Source organism: Vespa mandarinia, chromosome 3 (assembly GCF_050613455.1).
Source record: "Vespa mandarinia isolate Hongniang chromosome 3, ASM5061345v1, whole genome shotgun sequence".
NCBI lineage: Eukaryota > Metazoa > Arthropoda > Insecta > Hymenoptera > Vespidae > Vespa > Vespa mandarinia.
In genome coordinates, this window is record NC_140812.1 from 12,561,115 (window position 1) to 12,585,663 (window position 24,549).

The 24,549-nt window shown below is 36.9% G+C and overlaps 2 protein-coding genes across 11 annotated transcripts; one reads left to right on the forward strand and one right to left on the reverse strand.

Annotated features, from left to right (window-relative positions):
- Positions 1 to 332: 332 nt before the first annotated feature.
- Positions 333 to 24,186, reverse strand: beta-Spec (spectrin beta chain). Of its 10 annotated transcripts, none has more exons than XM_035885753.2 (14): positions 24,051 to 24,168; positions 19,665 to 19,706; positions 16,323 to 16,511; positions 10,016 to 15,922; positions 9,844 to 9,935; positions 9,667 to 9,771; positions 9,457 to 9,599; positions 9,314 to 9,372; positions 8,790 to 8,846; positions 7,616 to 7,720; positions 6,012 to 6,167; positions 5,244 to 5,511; positions 4,980 to 5,162; positions 335 to 3,086 (listed from the first exon to the last, which is right to left on the reverse strand). In XM_035885753.2, the coding sequence occupies exons 3-14, from the start codon at positions 16,456 to 16,458 to the stop codon at positions 3,083 to 3,085; spliced, it is 7,215 nt and encodes a 2,404-aa protein (XP_035741646.1). In that variant the 5' UTR covers positions 16,459 to 16,511; positions 19,665 to 19,706; positions 24,051 to 24,168; the 3' UTR covers positions 335 to 3,082. The 10 variants fall into 10 exon arrangements, with proteins under 10 accessions (XP_035741652.1, XP_035741650.1, XP_035741651.1 ...); XM_035885754.2 differs by having other exon boundaries at positions 19,629 to 19,706; XM_035885751.2 differs by lacking the exon at positions 19,665 to 19,706 and having other exon boundaries at positions 24,051 to 24,186.
- Positions 6,136 to 7,622, forward strand: LOC118450210 (peroxiredoxin-like). The gene is made up of 3 exons (XM_035885769.2): positions 6,136 to 6,267; positions 6,653 to 7,006; positions 7,103 to 7,622. The coding sequence occupies exons 2-3, from the start codon at positions 6,757 to 6,759 to the stop codon at positions 7,477 to 7,479; spliced, it is 627 nt and encodes a 208-aa protein (XP_035741662.1). The 5' UTR covers positions 6,136 to 6,267; positions 6,653 to 6,756; the 3' UTR covers positions 7,480 to 7,622.
- Positions 24,187 to 24,549: the final 363 nt, after the last annotated feature.

Consider the following 24,549-nt stretch of genomic DNA (forward strand, 5'->3'; position numbering starts at 1 on the left):
CTTACTGGTGAGTAATCAACGTGCGCGCGCGCGCACGTATTTTATATATATATATATATATTGAGTCGTGAATTTTCTCGTTCCAAGTCCTGCGTATTAGAGAGGGGAAAAAATCTTTATGCGTAATATAATATGGAGATTCGTTCACGTATACCATATACACGGAATTTACATTGAAATATCAAATATTATATATTGTAAGACTATTTAAACGAAATATCGATAGTAAATTTTCTACATACCTTAATAATTTTTATATACGTCTAAGAAAAACTAAAAAAATCAGTGGTACATTAAGTAATGCATTATTTCCATTTTTGCAGCACATGACGAATTTTTATTCTATCTTATAAGTATAAACATTTAATTATATACTGTGATTCCATCGAGTTTTGAAAACTGGATAAAGCAGTAAATCGAAGCACTAGGAATAATACTATTGTCTAAAGTCATTCTTTTTTCTGTGTTGGCAGTTTCCATCTATACTTATTACATCCAAGTTATTCACCAAAAAAAGAACAATATATTTATTACAAAGCACTTTCAATAAATATCAGAGTATTAGTAGATATCTTTTTAATATTTTTCTTTTATCAGAAAAACGTTAGATGATAAATAGTTTCTTCGTTCCAACGTATATTGAAAGGATAACAGATATTAAATTGTGTGTTTACATTGGTAGCAAACATGAATCCATCTTATATCATACATTATTATCGAATAAAGTTTTAGAAAGCTATAGAAAGGCACATTCAAAATTGATGTATCATTAATAATGTTACACTTATAAAACATAAGTGCATGCATTGCAGTGCTCCTTCATGCTTGTAATGTGAATAAAAAAAGAAAGAGAGAAAAAAAAGGAATAGTAAAACTCTATCAAAGAAATAGAAAATAAATCTATGTGCCCGATAATAATAGTAAAATGAAATAAGATTACTATTTTTACTTTTTGGTAGAAAAAAGAAAATAAGTTTCATATCAATTAAACGTATATAGCTTGACAATTCCAAGAGTGCAGCTGTAATTACAAATACACAATGCTGCGCATATAAGTTCTTTTCCTGTTAAAGCGGCCCCTTGAAATATCCCATACTGTAGCCCAGCTATACATTTTTCATAGACACACAAAGTAAAATTTGCCATATAATTATATTGTTTTACGAATCTAAAACCGCGCGCACGCGCGCGCGCGCCCGTTGTGTAGTTAACGTTGATTGATGATTAGCGAAGCTTGTATCGATGACTTTTCACCTATAACCTGTAATTTGTTTTTATGAGGAAGGCCGTTTTAAAACGAAAAGAGCAATCTTTTAGTTTTACAATTATATATTATCTATTATAATCATTTCTTATAACTTAAAATCTTTTATTTTTTATTTTTTTTTGCATATTATATATATATATAAAAAATACATTTTATATATACATATAAAAATGCATATATATGCATGTATATAGAAAACACATAGCTATTACATACCAAATTGTATTGAATATTTCCAATGCGACTCTAACATTTAGAAATATTTTATGCTAAATGCACATGTATCAACTTATAGAAGCGTATGCATTATTGTTTTGATTAAGCTGGTATCTTTTAAAAGGGTATATTATATATTTTTGTATATACAATTCCCTGTGGAACAAGACTTATTGATATTATGATCTCGTAATACTAAGAACCCTTTCTTCTCCAACATTCGGCAAGTGCTATTAAAAAATCTGTTAAGACAAGATATACTATTACTAAGAGCGTGCGTTCCATAAAATGGAATAAGTCGGATTGAATGAGTCGCATTGAGTTTAATATAAAAGAAATTAATGGTTTCTTATAAGGATTTTATGATTACCGAAGTAAGCACTTAATCTTTAAGAGTTGTTCAGAAATTTTTGTAAATGTGTGGTTGTGAATCTTATATTCTAAGAAACAAGATGAACTTGATAAATATTAAAAAAATTAACAATTATAAAAGTAATATAGCCCGCATTTTATCAAGTATTATGGCAAAATCAAGCGATGAATGTGATTTGCCCCATTGACAAGATGAAATCATTTATGGTTCACCTTTGATATACACTTGATATAAATCATAACATTTGCACATATCTAAAGAATTAAATATCTTTTTTAATTCTAGAGAATTATAATAATTGGGATCATATAAGAGGGAACTCTTGTTAATTGTTACAGTTTCTTTATAATTTTTCAATGCGTATTTCCCTTAGGGCAATGCATATTTAACAATTTGTTAAAAGCTAATTTATTATAATATTATGTCCCAAATTAGTGTGTATTTTAAAATATATGGCAGTTATTCAAACGCAAACAAATTGTTTGCGAGGAAAATTAAAATCTTTAAATGATAGTAATGATAATGAAATACAGATTTAAAAGAAAATAATAATTTTCATTATAATTAAGGTATAATATACTTTATACACTTTAAACAAGAATGGTATCATACACAGAATTATGAATATATTCTGGTAATGCAAGTATCTTTCACAATACTATTACAAGTCACATTTTTGTATTCTACAAGGCCTTGAAATATAATCATGTAATTATCCACGCGCGCGCAAAAAAACTGTAAAAATTTTGTAATTAAATGTCAATTTTTAATCATAGTCAAAGAGATAAATGATATATATATATATATATATATATATATATATATATATATATATATATATATTGCAAAATAAGAAAAGAAAGTATCAATATAATTCCAAAAAAAAAAAAATCGTAGAGACCACACTAACATGGGACACTTAATGTCACTCTGTTTTAACTAGCAATATTGCAGTGTCCAAAATTCATTGAAGAACTGAATACAGAATTTAAAGAGCCTACTTTTAAATATTAACATAACTCTCACGTTAGTGAATCCTTCAGATTGTAGGCATTTGTTAAATGACGCGATAAATTTGTCCTTCAATTAATTTGAAAACACCATGGCCATGTCTTCTAATTTTATATTAGCGTTGCTTTAACCACGTAGAGCGACGAAACATTTCTTTAAACATGTTGTTGCGCTGGCGCATAGGAGCGGCTTATACCGGACTTCACTGCTCCAGTTTAGCTGGAAATTAATGTCAGTATGAATGTTTAATAATTATACATATAGTACATGTAAAATTAATAATCTTTCATTATTAATATGTTCTTTTACAATATCATCTGGTTTATTCTTATGAAATCATTCTCAATAGCATTTATTTTTTATTATTGCAAAAGTTCACTTGTAATTACTTAAACAAACAAATGTTTATATTTTTATTTTGATAATATATATATACATATGTATGTACGCACACACGCACGCACGCACGCACGCACGCACGCACGCACGCACGCACGCACACGCACACACACACGCACGCACGCACGCACACACACACACACGCACGCACACACACACACACACACACACACACACACACGCACACACATATATACATATATAAAATGCATGTTTTAGTATCATTAGAAAAATAGTTAATTTTTCTTTCAATAGATAAATATGATACTGTGTACAGATAGATACGATACAATGATGACTAAAGTGTTACACATAATATTGTATAGAACCAAGTATTGTGGTCATGGATGTATGTATTGTCAGAAAGTTGAAGAAAATTGCTTCTACAGGTGAAACTGATGAGAAACGATATTTAGACAAATATAACCCTAATACTGAAAAAGCATAAATATTATATGGTGATATAGTGGAAAGCAATTAAAAGGTGAATGACAATAATTTAGTCTAATGATATAACAATAATATATAAATATTTTCAGTATCTACATAATACATACTAATATACAGAAAAATGAATATTTTACATATAGAAGCAATGAAAATGTGTAAAAAAAACACCTAATTGTGTTTCATATGGTTACCATAATATTACTATTATAAAAGTGTGAAAAACCAATGACTTTAAATATCAATGGAATAACATCAAGATTTAAATTGATATTATTATAAATTTTATATACAACAGTAAGCTTTAATTCTAAGTAGATAATATTCGTATGATACAATTCCTATATGGTTCATATGAAACACATAAAGCTTTGCACATAAAGACTAATTCTCTGTTTTCAGAGAATTCTGTCATCATTCCGCATTCACAATTGGAAGAACATTCCTCTTGTATTTCCAAGAAGCTAATTATAATGAAAAATTAAAGAAAAAGAAAATAACTGTAATGATTATCGATTAATCGTGCAATATTACGACGGTAACGATCTAGGAGTGTTTGCGACTCACCGCATCTCTCTAAATGTTGTTCCAATTGTGTACTGTTTCTTATGTTCATTGGTTTCGCTTTCTACTTTTTGGCTTTTCTAAAATATGATAAATGCGATATGATCGAATGAATAGATGTAGCTAATTGCATTTTGTGTGAAGATTTGAAGGACAGACTTGGAGCTCAAAGTTGACATTTATTATTTCTTAATCACCATGTTTTAGTTTAATAAAATATTATATTGTAAATGCTTATGAATGAAAACTTTATGTAAACTTTTTTTTTTTTTTAAATAATAAGAGAATTTTCGAGTATGAAATGAGCATTTTCAATGCTTGTACATGCAACTTTCTAGAAAGCTTTTATTATCCTCAACAGATGATATGAATGATCCTAATCAGCCGTTTCTTTCATATGAATTGAGAAAGTATATACTTTGGATTACGCGAGTATATCATGAACGAAGAAGTGACCAAGATATGTTAAAGCATCGAAAGAAACAACTAGAAAAAGAGGGAAATGGCTGACCATGGATGAAATGATACAATGATAGAATTCCAATGAGTTGAATGTACAAGATGATAAAAATTAGTATATTTTTGAACAAGGTCGATATGAATAATGAAGTTTGTATAAGCATGCAATGATAATAAATTGTTATGTCGTTTATCATACTAAATATACAAACGACGTATGTGACACATAGCGAAACAACTCACTTTTTCTTGAGAGTGAAGAAACTGCGCCGCTTAGTCTCGGCTTGCGTTGGAGCAGGCAAAGTATGTGCTCTAGATGTACCCGCACCTGATGTACCTTGTGCCGCCTGATTTAATGCCGATATCCATTCATTTACTTCTGCATCATCTTTGGCCTGGAACAAGAAGTCGGACCCGCTTTGCGACCTATAATGCAAACAAATATAATTAATTATAATAATTTCTTTTAATAAGAAAAACTCTTGTTATTAAAGATATGGAACCTACTTTACTCGGAAGACATGTTTCTTCTTAGTGTAATCAGTGGCTACAGTAATGCTCGCGCCTCGTAAGTCAAGGGGTGCTTCTCCTTTGTACCGTTGATCAGGTGAAGCCTTATATGTCTTTTGATCTTTATATACAAACAAGTTTTGTCCGCGTATAACTATGTATACTTTCTCCCAAGAACGATTAGTTGCCTTCTTTGTTGTACTTTCCCACTCGTGTTTTCTTTGTAATGTTCCTTCGAATTCGTCATCGCTGGGACTACGTTGTTCTGAAAGAAAGTAGTGTTATGTTAATTTGTGATAAAGGATAAAGTAACAATAGCCTATTAATATAATATAATGTAATATAATTGAATAAAATAATTGTGCTGTGTTCAAAAGTTCCCCCAACAACAACATATTATTTGATCATGTTGATTTACAGAATAAATCTGAAAATGATATTCAAGGTTAATTGTATACTTATATTAAAGAAGATAACGCCTATAAATCATACTTTCCTCCTTTCACCTATATGAATACCGACGTACCTGAAAGTATTATAAATAAGAGTTTTATTATTATATACTGCCAGCTCTTTGATCCTAGGCATCGACGTTATATCCACAGATTATAGCTTATATTTGAATGTAAAGATACAGGCCACTGATTTCCATACAATGAACCCAAATAGGAATCAATGATATACAATTGTTAAGGTTCAAGTTTGACTGGCAAAAGGTCAATAAATAGAAACAACTATTGACCAACTATTGCTCATACAACTTACCGGGAATACTGTGCTCATCATCACTCACGCCGCTGCGATCTAAACTGGGTGATTTGGTAGATTTTTTCCATCGGAAGCTTCGGAAGGGCGATTTGCTGCGACTTCGTTCCTTACGCCTTAAAGTACCAGATTCGGAACCACTTCCACCTTTGGGAGCTTAATAATATACGCAACACACAATATTATTAACTACTTACTCCTTTCTCATCTAGCTTGTAGATTTGATCAGGAAAACAAGTTGATACTAGAATTCTGGGTAACCATATTAATTATATACCCTTTTCACGTCCTTTGATATTAAAATGTAAACTTTACAAGCACGTTCATGCAGCATGCTCATGCACGAATATACTAAATGAGCAGTGCTAATCATTGTATAAATAAAAGAAGAAGAGCGAAGCAATAATTTTTCTAATCCGATATTTATATAATTACTACTTGCATGTATGTATGTGCATGTTCAATAGTATAAGATAATACGTATTTTTTTTTTATGATTTCATTATTTAATTACGATTTAATAGACAATAGATTCAGGAAAAAAAAAAAGAAATTGTAATGATTTTCATTTGTTCAAACAGTTAATTTATATTGATTTTAGTAAAATTATTATATCAGTTTTCCTATTTGTTGTATTTCAGATTACTTCATCTTGTTTTGACACTTAGTCAAAATTTCTGTCAGTGGCTATCATAATACATTATATGCATTATTATGATACAATCGTTTAAAAATTATTGTAAATATGGGATCGTGCTGTATTGAAGAAACAGACAAGGATGTTATTCCACGAATACAAATGATACCAGCGATATCACATCTCGCTCCATTTTGGTCAGGTTATGCAGTAATTAATACAAAAATTGAGAATTTATCATTAAAAGACTTTAAAGGAAAATATGTTATACTTTTGTTCTATCCATATGATTTTACATTCGTATGTCCAACAGAAATTATTGAATTTAGCGAACGCATCGATGAATTTCGAAATCTTAGTAAGAATTTCATTGTTTTATATAAGTGATATAGTAAATTATTATATATATATTATTTCTAATTATTATATTTGTTATATTTTTTAAATATAAAAGATGCAGAAGTTATTGCCATATCAACTGATTCTGAATATTCGCATCTTGCATGGATAACTACTCCAAGAAAACAAGGAGGTTTGGGTGAAATGAAAATTCCAGTAGTAGCGGATAAAAGTCATAAGATTTCTAAAGATTATGGTGTATTAGACGAAATTCAAGGGATATCGCTTAGGGCTTTGTTTATAATAGATCCAAAACAATTAATAAGACACGTCAATTTAAATGACGTATCAATAACACGTTCCGTTGATGAAATCTTAAGGCTACTTAGAGCGTGTCAATTCGTTGATCAATTTGGCAACACATGTCCCTTGGGTCCATTGCAACAACAACACGTATTTATACAAAATTCTATTTATTTTGACACTACTTAATCTTCATAGATTATAAAATGAAAATAAATGTATGCTATTGTATCGTATCAATGCATCTAATGTTCATTCATTAAGTTTAGATAAATTGTGGGGGAAAAAAAAAAATAAATAAACAAGACATTTAGAAAATACTTACTGGTTGGTGTGGATAGGCCACTTGGTTGAGACTTCGTAGTAATTTGTGTAACAGGTGACGTTGTTTCTCCCGCCAAAGACAATTGGGTAGGTTTCTGAGCATGCACTATACCATACCACACCAATTACTAAATCATGCGATCTCTAATTCTTAAATATATTATGTAAGCTCTGATAAATGATACATATGATATTAATCTGTGATATTCGACAAGTTTTCATGGAAAAAGAATAAAGCACAGAAATTATGTTGTTATATAACAATGTTTTAAGCGAATGAAATAAACGCGACTTTGATTATTACCGGAATAAAACGATTGGACATTTTACATTAGAATATAGGGAAATAATTAATTTGCAAATGTTCATTAACAAATCAATCGTACTACGAACACAATATACCAAATCTTACCTCTGAATAAAAACTGAAGTTGTTTTTTTTTTGTAGAATAAATGACAAATATAAATGACAAATATAAGTTAAATTTGTACATACCAATTCAGAAGAAAAAATTAAAAGTATCTGTAGATGTTAAATAACATAATGTAAGATACATTTCTTTAAATACCTTTTTTTTTTCCAAAACATTTAGATTTTCCTAATGAATAATGAAATATTTAGTTGGCTGCAGTGCAATATCAACGCAAAGTTCGTTTATGTCGATCATGCAACACATAAAATATTTCAAATGATAACATGATTTAATAGTCGCGTTTAAGTTACAATCGATGACGTATAGCTTGGGATATGAGTGGTAAGAGAAACATCCGAGGTAAAGTAATTCCATCACCTGCTAGAAAAATTAATAAAAGCAAGTGAATGATAGCTATAATGATAAAGATGTATCCAAAATCGCCAGAAATATGCTGAAAGATATAAGATTATTGTAGGAAACATAAATAAATGTAAATATAAATGTAATTAAGATAAGAAGTGGACATGACTAGCGGTAGAATCCATCACCAAATGTAAAGAGATTTTAAATGAGCACAGCTGTGATATACAGAAAAGTTGATGTGCATATAGCTATTTCATTTGAAATGAAACACAGAAATATGCCATTGCATACGGTTTTTCATTAGTAATAATGTAAAATTGTTTATCATAAAAAACAATTTCCAAAACCTAAAAAAAAATTCTTCTTTCTCATAATATATTTTATTAAAACACTCACCTTCCTTAGGTTTATCTTGAGGCTGTGGTGTACGCGTGGAAGCCTTGCGGTGTGTCACTGTGGTTTGTGCATTCCGTGCCGCATTAAGGGTGCATTCGGGGACAATATAAGGTTGAATGGACAAAAATTGGTGAGGAACATATTTTGATGGAGGAAAAAAGGCAAAAATAAACGTGCTGTTAGCGATTACATGCTTATCCAAACAAACCATATTTATAAAACCAGTTGCCAAACAGTTAAGTTCATAATCGCAATAAGCGAAGTTACCAACTATACTGTATTAGTAGTCAAACAAAATCCAATCATTCTCTCAATTTAAAATTTATCACTCGATATTATATATAATATTTTATCGCAATTTCACGATTTTAAGATAGTAAGTCTTCTAGTTGATTCAAAAGATGAACCAGCTGTTTTATGAAATTTGAAAACCTTTACTATAACTCTAGTACAAGTAATTATTATTCTTTCATAATTATCTTTTGCAAAAAAATATAGAACAATTAAAAACATAATAATCTTACCATGCGAGTCATCTTCCCCTGCTACACGTTCGCCGCTCGGTACACCTTCGGCTTCGGTTCTATTGCAAATGAAAAATGAAAGATAAGAATTTATCTATAATTTATTATAAAACAAAATTATTCCAATTATAAATTTAATTTACCTTTCGCTAGGCGGTTCGTCTGGACTGGTAACAGGAGTTGCTTTTGCTAATCTTGCCGCTTCAGCTGCTGCTGCCTCTTCTTTCTTCCTTCTTTCTTCTTCCTCTTTCTCTTGCTCTCGTCTCTTTAACTCTTTTAATTCGAACTGCACCGAAATATAACTACGTAAGAATCAAGAAAAATATATTTGCTGATAAAATTGTATTACTTACAGTAGTAAGTCGATGCAAGGCACTAAACCTTTCCTCTTGTGCAGCTGCCGATTTTTCAAAAGCTTCGTGCTTCTTAATTAAGTTTTCGACTTCGTCGATAGTATGCTGCAATAACAATAATAACGATAATAATAATAAAAATAATAATGACGATGACGATGATTAAGTATCGCTTACGCCCAGTTCTTGACTCATAAGATATGGTTCTTGAGCGATTAACCATGCCTCAGCGACAGCAGCATCTCGAGCAAATTGATAGACCTCCAAAACTATAAAAATATAATAACAATAAAAGAATATAATAATATAGGGAAGTTCTATAGAAAACATGATTTACAAAGAAACTCACTCAATTGCAGGTTCTCCCAACGTTCCTCCCATCGATGTAACAGGGCATTTCTATGATCCGTTAGTGCTGCTAATTTTTCTTTGATTTGAGCACTACCATAATGATTCCTAGCTAATAAGTCTTTTCCAAGATTAATACACGCCATGAGATTGTCCTCTCTGGCATCGATTTCCGCTTTTAAGCTTTGATGATTATTCATTAAGAGTTCAACTCCGCCGACATCTCGTGGCTTCTCAGACGTGTTCATCTGTCTTACAACGTCGTCCATCCAGATCATTAAAGTCCTAACCATGTTAAAGAATCTAAAAAGATCTCCAGTGTCTTCCAATTTCGCTCGTCTACCTTCGCACAAGGATTGAAGGTTGTTCCATGCAGCGACCACTTCGGCCTCTCGATTCGTAATTTCCCTTGCCTTGTCTCCGGCATAACTAGTTTCCAATTTCGCTGATTCCTCTTGTATCTGTGATACCTGACTTTGCAATGTTGACAAATCTTGCATGAAGTTCGCGTGTTTGCGTTGAAGCGCGGACACGGATCCAGCATCGCGACCCAACTCGTCGGACATGGCATTTTGTTTCTCAAGAATTCGTCCAAGAACGTCCTTACAATCGTGGAAGAACTTGTGTAATTCACGACTGGCTGCTAACATTTGCGTACGAGTTTCGATCAATTCGAGTAAATCTTGCCAACCTTCGTTCAAGCCGTCTTTCCATTCGGCTATCGTTGCAGCATCCGAATGTCCGGTTGCTATTAATGAATCGGCAATATCATTGACCGCAGCAACTCTTTCCGAACCGATTGCTTCAGTATCACGTGCAAACTCCTTAAATCTTTCCCACAAAAGGGTAACGTGATCGTAATCTTGACCTAACTCGTGACTACCGGCTACCAATTCTCTTTCCGCGATCCACTGTTCCAAATCGTCAACCTCCCGACTCAACATGAACAATTGAAGAGCCTCGTCCAATTTAGCGCGACGTTCACCGGCAAGGTCCTTTAAGCCGGCGTACAATTTGTCGACCTGCGATTGCTTCACCGCGATCTGATCGGCCAACGGGTGTTGATCATTTATCAGTTGTCTGGCAGTTTCACCGAGTTGACGAATCGTATCGGCGTAATCTTCGACAGCGTGCTCCAAAGATTCGTGTTTCTTCATAAGATTTTGCGCTGATATTTCATCCTTGCCACGATCTTCAACCATCATGTATAATTCTTGTTCGCTCATCCAGGATTCTGCTTCCGTAGCATCGAAGAAGTACTGCTGTGCCTTTTCGTTTTGAAGCAAATGCTTGTTCCTGTCGTCTACTGCGTCTTTTAGTTCCTTCCATTTCTCCGTCAATTCCGAGATGAGTCTAGTAAATTCAGGACTGTCCTCGTGGCCTTCGTCAATTAATTTTTGCCCGTTGTTACATACCAAATTGATTCGAGGCTCGTGATTATCGATTTCCGTGCGCAACGATTGATTCTTCTTTTTAAGCATGTGCACGTTGAAGAGGGAATTGCCGTATTCCGTACTCGTAGCTTGTGGCATCTTTTCTGCTATCCATAATTTCTCATCTTCGACGTCTCGCCTGAATTGAAAGGCCTCCTTCTTTTTCTCAAGATGTCGTTGCCGATCTATCAGCGGTGCCTTCAATTGTGCGAACCTTTGCGCGACCTTTTCCTTCTTACATTTAATTTCCTCCATCTTATCGTCGGGTACGGTGCGCTGTAGATGCTCCGCCTGTTTATCCAATTCTGTGACCTGTCGTGCTTTCACCGCCATTTGTGTCTCGATCATTTGTTGCTTCTGCATCAAGATATTCACGGACGCCAAATCCGAACCCGTATCGGTACTTTCTATTTGCTTTTCCAGCTCGTTCATCCACGAATCGATATCGTCGCACGTTTGATGTATCAACACTTCGCGATTAGCATCGAAGAGGCGCTCACCCTTGTCGTGGGTGGTAGTTTCAAGATCGGTAAATTGATCACCCAATTCGGCTACTTTCGGTTTTATTAACTCCACAAATTCGGGCTTCTGCTGGATCAGTTCGTCCGCGGCCTTTTGCAATTGTTGCAAGCGATCTTTGTTGCTCGCAATTTCGGCCTCGAACGCTTGATGACGCGTCCACTTGCTGTGCACCGTTTTCGCGCTACGGTAAGTTTCGTCTTGAGCAGTGATATGTTTCTCTTGTACCCATTCACCCAATTCCTCGCAGTCTTGTAAAAACATTTGAAGTTGAAGTTGGTCCTTTAATTTTTCCATCAATTGATTGGCTTTATCGCGATTGACACGTCTACGCTCGTTTATATTCTCAGCCTTTTTATTTACTTTGTCGGCAGCGAAGTGTCCTTCATCGACGAGCCTTCCGGCGAATTGAACTACCGAATTTATCTTCTCATCGTTCGCATCCATCGTGGTCATGAACGCTTCGTGACGTTTAATCATATGTTCAGCTTGCTCGAAGTTCGCCGGTGTCTCGTCCTTCGCGAGGGTATGCTCCTGTTGCGACAAAAGTACCTCCGCTTGCCTAGCGTCGCGATCGAACACTTGGAGATTAAGCGAATTGGACAATAAGTTTTGTCTATTAGCCCACATCTGGTGTAATTCTTCCCAACCCATTTTCAGGGCGTTCAACCTTTCTCGCAAGAACATGTATTGCGTGTCACCGTCGCCAGCTTCGCTCGTTAATCTTTCACCGTACTCCATCATCTTTTGATAATCATCGGTGTAATTGTCGATCTCTTCCTTTATGTTTTGATGTTGTGTAAGTAACTTCTCGGCGTCGGCCAAACTGGTCGGCGTATCCTCACTGGCAACGTCGGTCTGCGTCTTCGTCAGCCAAGCCTGGAAGTGATCGAGATCGCGCAAGAACCTGTGTAAATCGCCAGCTTCCTCGAGTTTGGAATCGCGTTCCTTAAGCATTTGCGTTAGTTGTTCCCATATCAGATGAATTTGTGCTATTCTATCGCGAATAACGGCCGCCTCTTCCGGATGTTCCTGTTCGATCACCTGTGCCTCCTTCTCCAATGCATCGAGCTTGGCTTGTATGGCAGCCAAGTCGCGTTCCATACCGCTTAATCTACGTTGCAACGTCATAACGCCGGTTAGATCCATTTCCAAACTATCGGTTTGTTGTAGAATTCGTTTCTTATCTTCGATCCAGGACACGGTCTCTCGGCACTCGATATGGAACGTTTGTACGCCGTGAGCGGAGTTCAGTTCTTCGCGTTTACCTTCCGCTTTCTCTCGCAATTCTGCCCACTTTTGATTCAACTCATTCTGACGTGCCACTATCTGTTCCGAGTTTGGATGTTCAACGTGTAATAGCTGCCTCGCCAATTGATTGACCACTGCTACTCGCGACGCATTCGCGTTCATTTCCTTTTCAAAACCGTTATACCTATGCTTCATGATCTCCACGTCCTCGATATCCTTGGCCGGAACCATTGTATCCAGCATTCTATTCTTCTCACCGATCCATTGCTCGACGCCGTCGGATTCGCTGAACAGCTTATACAAAGACAACGCGTCCAATAATCTTTGCTTACGCAATTTGGCTAATTCCAATAATTCCTTGTATCTGGAATCGATCGAGGCAAGTCTTTCCAAAACCTCGGGCGATTTAGCATCCCGTTCCCCAAGACCGGACGCTTGCTGATGGAGTTGATCGATCGTGGTGGCATAGTTTTTAAGTTCATCGGTTACGTCCTTGTGCTTCTTCAATAACGACTGCACGTTAGCCTCGTCCCTACCAACGTCTTCCGATGATACGAGTCGCAGCGTGTCCAACATCCAAATATCAATGTCATCCGCGTCTGCGATTAATTGATGATAATCAACGGCCTCCTCAAGGCGTTTCCTTCTGAACGCAACGAGATCCAAAAGATGATTCCACATTCCCAAGATTTCTTGGAGTCTTTCTTGGATACGATCGGCGCCAAAGTGTTGCTGACGCACCAATTCATCGCCAACGGCCGCAACCGACATCAGTTGTGGTTCATGCGATTGAATTTCATTTTCTAACGCCTTATGTTTGGATAGTAATAAATTGATAGTAGTCAAGTCGTGACCGATATCTCCCGTAGATACGATCTGTTCCTTCTCCTTTATCCAATTTTCTTCATCGGCCATGTCCCAATAGAATTGCCAAAGTTTACGAGATTCTTCTAATCTCGCGCGACGCTCTACGGCCAAACGGACCAACTCGGCATATGCATCTTCCAGCTGTTGGACTCGCTCGACGATGATCGCTGGATCGCAAGGTCGGTATCCATCTCCGTGTTCCAAGAATCTTTGCGTCTGTTGTACGACGGCTTTCACCCTTTCTCCCAATACATTGATGTCGGCTTCGACGAGCGAATGTTTCTGTAGAAGATCTTCGACGCCCATAAGGTGCTTTCCATAATCGTCAGTCAATAAACGCATTTTTATTTCTTCCATGCTGTCGAGAATATACAACATTTCTTGGAAGTTTTGTTGTAGTTGTAAAGATAGTTCTAATCTTGATCGTCTGGCTCGTAACAATTCCAAAAGATAATTCCAAAGACGCAAGACGTTGTCCTTTCGCGCATTGATCCGTTCGATGTCATGATAATTCTCTGCCTCCAATTCCTGCGATACCGCCATCACAGCCTGTACACGTTCCTCGTAAGCAAAGATGTCCGTTTCTATTGCCTCGTGCTTCTTAGCAGCTGCTTCGACGGCAGCAAGATCGAAACCGAAATTATCTTGAGAGACCAATCGTTGATTTTCGGACAGCCAAGTTTCTCTCATACTGGCTTTACGATTAAACCTCGCCGCCAATTGTTCCAATTTTTCCTGACGTATCAGTTCCTCGCGTAAAGCTAATTCCCGTTCGTGCTCGGCCTTTTCTAATCTCTCCCAGGCTTTATTTATGTCCGATATCATTTTACCCTCTTTCGGCGTGTACGGCTTTTGATTATTGGCACGCATCTTTGATTGCAACGTGAATAACAATACTTCTAGATTACCCTTTTCAACGAATTTAGGTGGCTTTTCGACCGTACGATAATTCGAGAATTGAGAAAGTTGGGATTGAACGCCGACCAAAGAATTGGCGAATCTGCGATCGCCAAGGGCTTCTATAGTCGCTTCGATCCATCGTAATAAATCGCTGGTCAAACTCTCATATTCGTGTATCATACGATCGTTCTCCATAGCGATGCCAACGACTTTACCGATTCTCTTACCTTGAACGGTTTCCTGCTTCATCTTCGAGAAGTAATGATAGTACGTTACCACGTACGTGATAATCGATTTCTCATCCGGATGATCGACGAAGATGTCCTCGGCGTCCAATAGTTTCGTAAGACCAAGTTTGTCTTCGGCAACGTTAAATGCATTATTTAGATTATAAATGGCGTTGGATTTTGATAACTTATCGAACTGTATTAAGTCTGGACGGTGTTTGTGAATAATAGCGTTAAAGGCTAAACCATCGCGCCAAGAAGTTGTGAAATTTCTAACGTTTACGTTGTGATAGCCTGCCGTTTTCATTTGACACCAAAGAAGCAAAGCATCCTTTGCGGATTTCGTTTCCTGATTGTCAGTTTCTTCGATCGTTATGTCTTGAATTTGAAATCGTAAAATTATAGTCCAAATCAGGCCCAAACTAAGCCGGGGATTGCCGTCCACTATGTCGTGCGATCCCATATTTTCAAGATGAACTCTTTGTTCGCGTAAGAATTGCAATGCCTTGTCAACGTTTTCCAAGCAATGAATTCGCATTTTTCCTTTCGTTGGCCGGGGCAAACGTTCCCCCGACAAAATTTCCAAGAGTTTTATTAGCATTTTTCCATCTCGAAGATCGACGTACAAGTCGCCGATACGGCAGGAACATCGCACAAGATGGGAATTGACCCATTTTTGAAAAGTTTTCTTTTGTACTAATTCGCGTTCACCTGCGGAAAGATGAAACGTTATATCGAAAATATCTTACACTACCGACAATTGTTATTTTTACCTCGAAGATTAAGAACGACATTGTCGTAAATCATTTTCGAATAAAGAAAAAAAAAGAAAAAAAAGAAGAAGAAGAAGAAGAAAAAATAGAAAAGAGCCAAAAGAGCTCAAGAGCGTTAACGCGTTACTAAACTCGATCGATCCGCGGAAGCGAATATAACTTGTAGTCCCATTATCAAAGGATGCGGATGTGGTATATGGAACACCCAATTTCTTACGCGTGCTTACGTTAACAAACATGTTGGACAATTCATCGAAGATCTTAATAATTTAATCGATTTTAATTCTTTAATTCTTAATAACTTAATGATTCAACATAATAAACGAATAAAAGCATACCGGCTAAAGCTTTGATGCGCGAGCGTTCGAAAAGTCTCGAGCTCGAATTTCCTCCGTCGTATTCGTACTCATCGACAATCTCTTGTTGCAGCGTAGGGTCCCAACCCCCGCGTACTACCGAGATGTCGGTCGTCATTTTGTCAATCGGACCAACAGCTCACTGTCTCCTTACACCTAGGAAGGGCGTTTCTATAAGAATAAAATCAGAAATTACTTATAGACACATTAAGTCTATAGTTAGGTCTTATTACGTATACGCGAAGATAAGAATTGCAAGGTAATCTTATCTTTCCTCCTTATGTACTCTGTAAGTATAACAAGTTGTGTAATTCAATAACAGCTCTATTCAGTTCAACGTTGCTCATTCTGACCTCGAATAGAAATCATGGTAACAAGGATGCAGTGTGCACTGACCAAAACCAAGGTCTTTTCTCAAAGGGGGGAAAAAAAAAAGGAAAGAAAAGAAAAAAGAAAGTGTTTTCAAATAAAAGATATTTTGACGATAAGAAACAAACATTAGTTAACGCGAGAAAACTCTATGATGAATCATCGTCGATTATCGACAAGCAACAAAGTACATGTAAATATTCATAGAATAACAGAAAATATGATAGAAACTAGATAAAATAACAAAAAGAACGTGTACCTTGTGTCATTATAAAAAAAAAAAATCTCTCGCAAAGGTATCGACCGTAAATACCGGAGGATGGTTTTATATTCAGTTGTCGAATACAAAGAGTACCTTTCGCACGGTCAGTGAGCGCATTCGATGTACATACATACACGTATCGCATTCATATATACATATATACATATATATATATATATATATCCACACACATATATTATGCGGGCATGCGTGTGTATAGTGTATCTATATAAACTATTTTATATGCATTCATTTAATAACGCGTTACGTTACGCACTCAAAGCATGTAGGAGCTCCTCTCGGTGCACAACCGTACGATTACATCATACGCATGATGTCACACGTGCGAAATACACACGGCAAATAGCGGGAGCGCGTCGAGGCTTCCAACAGTAAATTACATTCAGGTAAAATCAGAATCAGTGGCGTAGCCTCTCCTATCTCTTTCTCCTTTCCAATTAGAGATTTATTGAAACGAATAAAACGAGTCCACCACCGAAAGTCTACCTGACTAGCATGCGTCACAGTTAACGTGACACACGTATATACGCTTAATGCATTTGTATAGGTAGAACGTGAAATACTCAAGGAAAACCACAGTATACCAATATGGGCATCACTTTTTTCTCGGTGAACTTCGTAATATTGCGCGATGTTGGAAATAAAAAGGGTCTTGATATAAATATTTGGTAATCATCGTTACAAATATACATATTTTATTATTTTAATCATTAACAAGAAATAAAATAAATAAATAAATAAATAAGTAAAAGAAAACAACAACCCATTGACCAAAAATTCATACTTATCGAAATTTATTCGATGGCTGAAATCATCCTTTAAGCGACGATAAGTAATTCATCGTCGAGCTAATCAAGTGGACACCTTCGACATATAACTTCTTTTACAAATATAACCGCGCTATCATCAAATATACGATATTAATGAAAATATACAATACATATAATGTCGAACGAGGCCAACCGATTTTAATCGTGCATTTATAGCGCCGTGAGTGCGTTTATGCTAGCTCGACGTAAGATTCACAAACGGTTCACATTTGGTAGCGATCAATGACGCATTTATAAATCTTTAACGCGGATAATTTTCGAATTAACGTGAAAAATTTTCTTAAAAGAACTTATGAGAATGCAAAGAACAAATTCAAAAGAATGTCATTCTTAAGAGTCTGGCGGTCACTTACTCGGAATTAAGAGCAATTACGTAAGTACTGTCATACTTAATCGTAAACGGTACTACATACATAAAGAGCAGAAGAAAAAGGGGAAAAGGAGGGAGGAAGGGAAAATACGAATTAATATCTTCGTAACGCGTAATGTGGGCGGGATGAAATGAATCACAATGTGAATGACACGATAATCGAGGGGAGAGAGGGGGAAGGGTTAAGTTTACTCGCCCGATTCAACGATTTCGAATGAAATCAACGTAATTCTTCTTCTTGAAAAACGAGCAAGCTTTTTTTCCCGATATCGAAGCACCACGAGTCGCAACAATGTCGATTGTTTGGCGCATGCTCGCCGTAGTTGTTCATCGCGCGAGGACACGCGTTAAAATGAGGTCGATCTCCTTTAGTTCTTTAATATGTACGAGATCAAAGATTTTAAACGTATTATGTTAATGATGTCAATTGTAAATATATCGTCGAGGTCCACAGATACGAATATCGAACGATCGTCTTGATTATTCTCTTTACAAGGATAAAAAAGAAAAAGGCTATTCCTCTTATCGCATAATTCCTTGTATAATCTCATCTCCCTGTGTATCAATGCCCATTTTAAAACGGGGCTTCGCGCCGTTTACCGAGTTGCGGTCTCCTTCAAAGGAAAAAAGAGAGTTTAACCTCTCATAGGCGCGGAACACGATGTAACGACGACATCACCGAGCTCTAAGCTAAGACGAACACATGCGGCACGACACACACTGCGTTACACTATTGATTTTCTACGAGGAGTCACTGTGGCGCCAGTATCTACGAACGACACGTTCTACACCTGCGGAAAGGCGGAACCAACTGGCCTGCACTTGGATAACCACCTTGAGAAAGTATCCCTTACGAGCTAATGCCCCACCTCACTCCCTCTCTCTTATGGAGAGAAAAAAAAAGAAAAAAAGAAAAAAAAAGAAGAAAAAAAAAAAAGAAGAAAAAAGAAAAGAAAAGAAAAGAAAAAAGAAACTTCAATAACTTTAATAAACTTCAATAACTTTATCGAAATACTTTTTAATAACGACAAAAATGATGACGATCCCTTCTTGCGTTTTCCATCATACGAATGCATATGAATGGTATCTCTTGTGCCTAGCCTTCCACCAAACCATGCGACACGAGTGATCTAAGACACCGCGATAAACAAAAGCTTATTTGTACTATCTCAACGTTGCGTCTCGCTATGGAGCATTACGTGTTTAAAAACCTTCATTAGGGTCAGCATTTTCGAGACGGTTTTATTAAACCTTGCACAACAACATCGTTGCTTCGATATCGTAATTCTATCTTTTTCTCATTAGATTTTGCAAAAGCTACGATTTACGTTGGAAGTTTATTGAATTCCAACGTGACATCATAAATTACTACACAAGGGCAAGTTAAACCGAGAACGATAATTAACGTTAATTATAATGTTCATAGACATAGATACTTTGGTTGTACGCCGATTTTGCAACTCTGCTCGTACCTTCCTGGTATCTTCTCTTCTCTTCTCTTTAGTTATCGTCATCTTTGGAAAAACAGAAAAAAAAGAAAAATCATTGAAAAGCAAGGAGAATCGAACGACTCGAAAAGTTGGCCCGCTTTTTCAATTCGCATCGACATCCATTACGTTCTTCGATTGTTACGAGAGCGATCAAACATCGGCTAATGAGACTACGTATATATTTATATGACGTTTACGCGACGACATCTGATAGTTGTGTCTTGCTCGTTCCATTCTCGTGTTTTTTGAATTCACGTATCTGTCTAGGTTGATAGGAAAGAAAAAGTAAATATCGCCGAACCGTAAACGTTGAATATTAATCACATTCGAGATTAAATATATTCAGTATCTACTCTTTGGTCTTTCTAAGAAGACTAAATTAATCCTCGTTTATAAATATACTCGATGAACGTGCCCTTGAATCAAAAGATCGAAGCTATCTTTTTTCTTTTGGTAGAGGAAAATTTTCTGTCGAAAATATGATCGATTTTTATTAATTTCTAAAATCATTCAATCGACTATTAGTAATCTTTTCACGTGCCATGAATCGTCAGAAAATACGTGAATGAAACTACCGGACAACTACTGAAATGATCTCATGCCGTGAGGGAAAGAAAACGCAAGTGGAGTGGTGTCTCATTCTGTCCCATGCTCTATCAAATCTGTTCTCGTTCGTGCGGGCACACCAAGAACCATGATAAAGTATAAAATATATCTACGTAGTGATGTAACGATCTATAAAACGATACGGATCTAGAATATGTCGAGGAATGAGAAAGGGCTGCCGTCTAGAAGCCGTTAGAGCTCGTAGTATCCTACATGTCGGTAGGTAGTCGACGTTGTACGTAAAGCTACGTCATATCCGCATTTGAGTTAATCAACGTTGACCCGACATCGTTGCTCTCTCTCTCTCTCTCTCTCTCTCTCTCTCTCTCTCTCTCTCTCTCTCTCATTTACTTTAACGAAACGTTCGCTTTCAAGCTAAAAATTCGTATCGAAGTATCCTCGAGATAACTAACTTAAGGTTATCTGAAATTCGAACGCCCTCTTTTCGCTTCCTCGCGTTATTTCCGATACGATATTCTTAATCGATATCTTATTTTGAAATTAGATGCTGCCACTATTGGACAGTTTCCATTACGTTTAACAATATCGTAGGAAATCATCAAGATTCCTTAACGAACGACTCTCGAGCGTATCGTTTATCTGTCCATAGATAAGAAGTAGCAGACTTTCTTTAAACTCGACGATATCGATGAGATATACTCTCGGTATTAATGTCGTTCCTACTTTCAACCAATTTTCCATTATTGGCGACGTATATTCTCTTTTTTATTGCGATTAAATCGAACGCGAAAAAAATCTGAGAAATTATTTATTTAATTAACTAGAGTCTAAAATTCTATACCGAAATAACTATGGGCGTCGTAGATCTTTGAATTTACTCGCATCGAATATCTTATGAAACGAGTTGCTCGTTGATGTCATAAAGAACGGTTAACGCTTCGCCGTTCTCGATTGACGTGTATAGAGGCTAAGATGTATCGAATCCATTCTATTCGTTCTATAGAACGTATCAAACGTGACTTTAAAAATTTCTACCAGATGGAAACGCGTACGTAGTCGAAGATGTGTGTGCGAATGATGCAACGTGACCTTGAAATCATTCTAATTAGCGAGGACTGCTCTTGGAAAGAGAGAACCACGTTCGAAGAAACAAAATGTCGGATATATTGTAAGAAGAAGGACCGAAGAAGAACACGCTCTTTGAAAGTCTTTCCTTTTATTACTGGCGTCGTCGAACATACTTTTACCTACGTAGCCAATGTAAGAGAAGTTAAAGGTTAAACAAAAGTGGCACGCCCAAACGAAACTCTCGAGTTTCGTTTCTTCTGGCTAAAATAATAAAAACAAATAAGATATAAGAAAGAAAAGAATCGAACGTTCTCCTGGACGGTCTTACAAAATTACATGTCCATCCGTAGAGCGGATTAACGGTACGATTTAACCGACGTCAGTTCTTTTTACTCGCGGATTCTTCAGCTCCAAGAGCGTAGTCGCTCAACGTCGAAAACCACCGGTTCGTTTCTACGATCTTTCATTTCTTCCACGTATGTTGTACAAGTTCGAGTATACAAGCGAGGCTCGATTTAAGTACGACTCGACGACGGACGTCCGGATTGCCGCGACGATTAATTAACATCGATGTTAACCTTCTAGCCTTTCGAATACTCGTTCAAATACTCGATTACTCTGCGAGGTTATTTGCGTCAAGTGTTAATAACGATTAACGAGCGGAAATTCGACTAAAAGTCCATTCCGTTGTTGTTGTTGTTCTCTCTTTCATTTTTACGAATATGCCATTTAATATAATGAAATAAAAAGGACACGCGCAAACGCGGAAAATTAGAAATAGGATTGAGAGAGAGGAGGTGGGAGAGATCTTAAATCGCACAGGATTTGATTTCGCACTGATTTCTCTTGCTCTCTCGACAATCATGCCGCATCATATCGATGCTCACAATTCACTTCCGAATGAAACAAACGAACGGGGTAAATAATTTATTCAGATATTCCGGAGACGTTCACACCCATGGGCGCTCGTCGGTGACGTAACTGTAAACACGAGAGCCGGAGAGAATTGATTAAACTCGTCCATACGAACGAAAATGGGGGATGGACGAATGATGTCGCTCGCAAAGACACCGGTGTATCTTATCGCTCTCAACAAAATAAGAAGAAATATAGAGAGAGGGAAGGGAGGGAAGGGGGAGAAAGAGAGAGAGAGAGAGAGAGAGAGAGAGAGAGAGAGAGAGAGAGGTCAACGATACCGAAGAAGCCAGAGTGGGTACGAGTGGGCGGTAATCTAAGAAAATCTACGGTTCGACTCCTCTTTTCTCTCTCTCTCTCTCTCTCTCATTTGTCAAAAGTCGGCTCGTCGTTTAGTTCAAGTCGCCTGCGACCTTAACGTTTTACTGTCACTTAATCCACGCACGCTTTTGACAGTGACTCAGATCCGAATACAGTCGAATGACGAAATCGATCGTTCACGATAATGACGAAAACGATGAGTGCTCTTGCAAGTATACGAGAAATGCTAACTATGAGAGGTAAATGCTATCTATAGATAGAAAAGAGAAAAATAAAAAAAAAAAAAAGAAAAAAAAAAAAGAAGGAGAAACGGTTCTGCGTAGCGAGCGTCGTTGGAACGGTCAAAGGCGGTGTTACTAATAATGCCACCACAGTAGTATTTTCACGATCGTCACGTTCGAAATTCCGTTTGCTTACGTTGCAAGAAAGAACATGGACATTGGTAAAGAAAATTCTTAGAAAGCATCGCGACGCTTCTCGATTCTTTCAATAGAATCGCGTCTAACCTAAAAAACAAAACATACATATATAACGTACGGTTAAATAAATTGTAAGACGAGTTCTTCTGTGGCAGGGGACGCCCTTCTTCATGAAAATGATGCTAGTATCTTCACGCATAGGCGCGGGTTGAAGAGCCATATAAAAGTCCTTCCCTCCGAGTCCCCTTCTCTTAAAAGAAGGGAGGAGAATAGGGCGAATCGATCAACGACCGGACGCGGATGACTGAAAGCGCGAGTTTACGAGTTCACGCATCGACGGGTAAAAGCGACCTGCTTGCTCGCCTCGACAGAGCGATCCGATGGGAAGAAGAGCGAGAATTGGGTCAACCGTTGGCGACGAACGACAGCGGTTCTCGGTCCATGTCTTGACAGGTGAACAAAGCGAGAGAGAAAGAGGGATGGAGAACATGAAATATCCATCGAATAAAGAATCGAGAGGAAATTAATACCTACTTCCTTGCCTACCTTTGATCTATCGACCATAAATACCTTTTAATCGGCATCGAGATGATGCTGGAAAAGAACGGGACGCAGTTCCGTTTGTAAGGTAGAAAGGGAAAAAGAGAGGGGCAAAGAGACACGTTCGCCCGGTAGAATCGATGCCAAAGAACGAGGCGAATCGCAACGAAGCAAAATGTTCTTTCGTAGAATAACATTCTTCCGCGATGATTGATTCACACTCACGCGATGTTTTGCCTTTTAAATCCGTAAAGATGATTAAAAATACCGGAACGAACGATAGATTGGATCGGATAAGAAAAAGAAAGAAAAAGAGAGGAAGGGAGGAAAGGGGGGAGGGAGAGAGAGAGAGAGAGAGAGAAACAGAAAGAGAGAGAGAGAGAGAGAGAGAGAAACAGAAAGAGAGAGATAGGAGACTCTCCATCGTTGCCGCACGCCATTTTTATGTCGACGATTTGGCCGTCTCCCGATAATCGATAGAAAATCTCAATTGATCTTGGCTTTTTTGAAATGAAACTGTTCAATCAGTTGCACTTACCCTTACGAAGGGACACCCTGCTACACCGTTCTATCCTGCAACTCGCATAAAATCCCGCCCAAGTACACCAAAAAAACCACCGACGACAAGTCCGTCCGCACACTCGACCGGCGCGCAACCGACTGACCGCGCACAGCGTCAGCCTACGCCGTCGACAATTAGTTCCGCCCACCGAGCGCGCTGATTCGTTGAACAACGAAAATGTCGTGTTCTATCTTATCGAGATCGGTTTGCAAATATACGCCGCTTCGTGAAGAAATTGAAAGAAATACTTTGGTGTTAATTTTCCTTTTGTTTCCGCATTAAGAGAAGTATATCGAAAGATCGAATAAATGCAAATGAAAAAGTTTTCCCATTTATGACAATATTCTTCTTTGTCGACAAAATTTTATATAATACGTAATATTATTTTCAGTTCGAAATTAAAATGGTAGCTGTATTATACTTTGTTGTATATATACTTTGTTACTGGTAACAGTAACATACTAATACATAATTG

Bases quoted from the DNA above. Each gene is read 5' to 3' on its own strand.
- beta-Spec (XM_035885751.2), bottom strand. From the start codon at position 16,458: ATGACGACCGACATCTCGGTAGTACGCGGGGGTTGGGACCCTACGCTG. The intron at 7,721-8,789 runs GTGAGTGTTTTA...GGTATGGTATAG, and splicing joins TCAAGATAAACCTAAGGAAG to TGCATGCTCAGAAACCTACC. The intron at 6,168-7,615 runs GTAAGTATTTTC...TATATTATTAAG, and splicing joins TGGCCTATCCACACCAACCA to CTCCCAAAGGTGGAAGTGGT.
- LOC118450210 (XM_035885769.2), top strand. From the start codon at position 6,757: ATGGGATCGTGCTGTATTGAAGAAACAGACAAGGATGTTATTCCACGA. The intron at 7,007-7,102 runs GTAAGAATTTCA...TAAATATAAAAG, and splicing joins CGATGAATTTCGAAATCTTA to ATGCAGAAGTTATTGCCATA.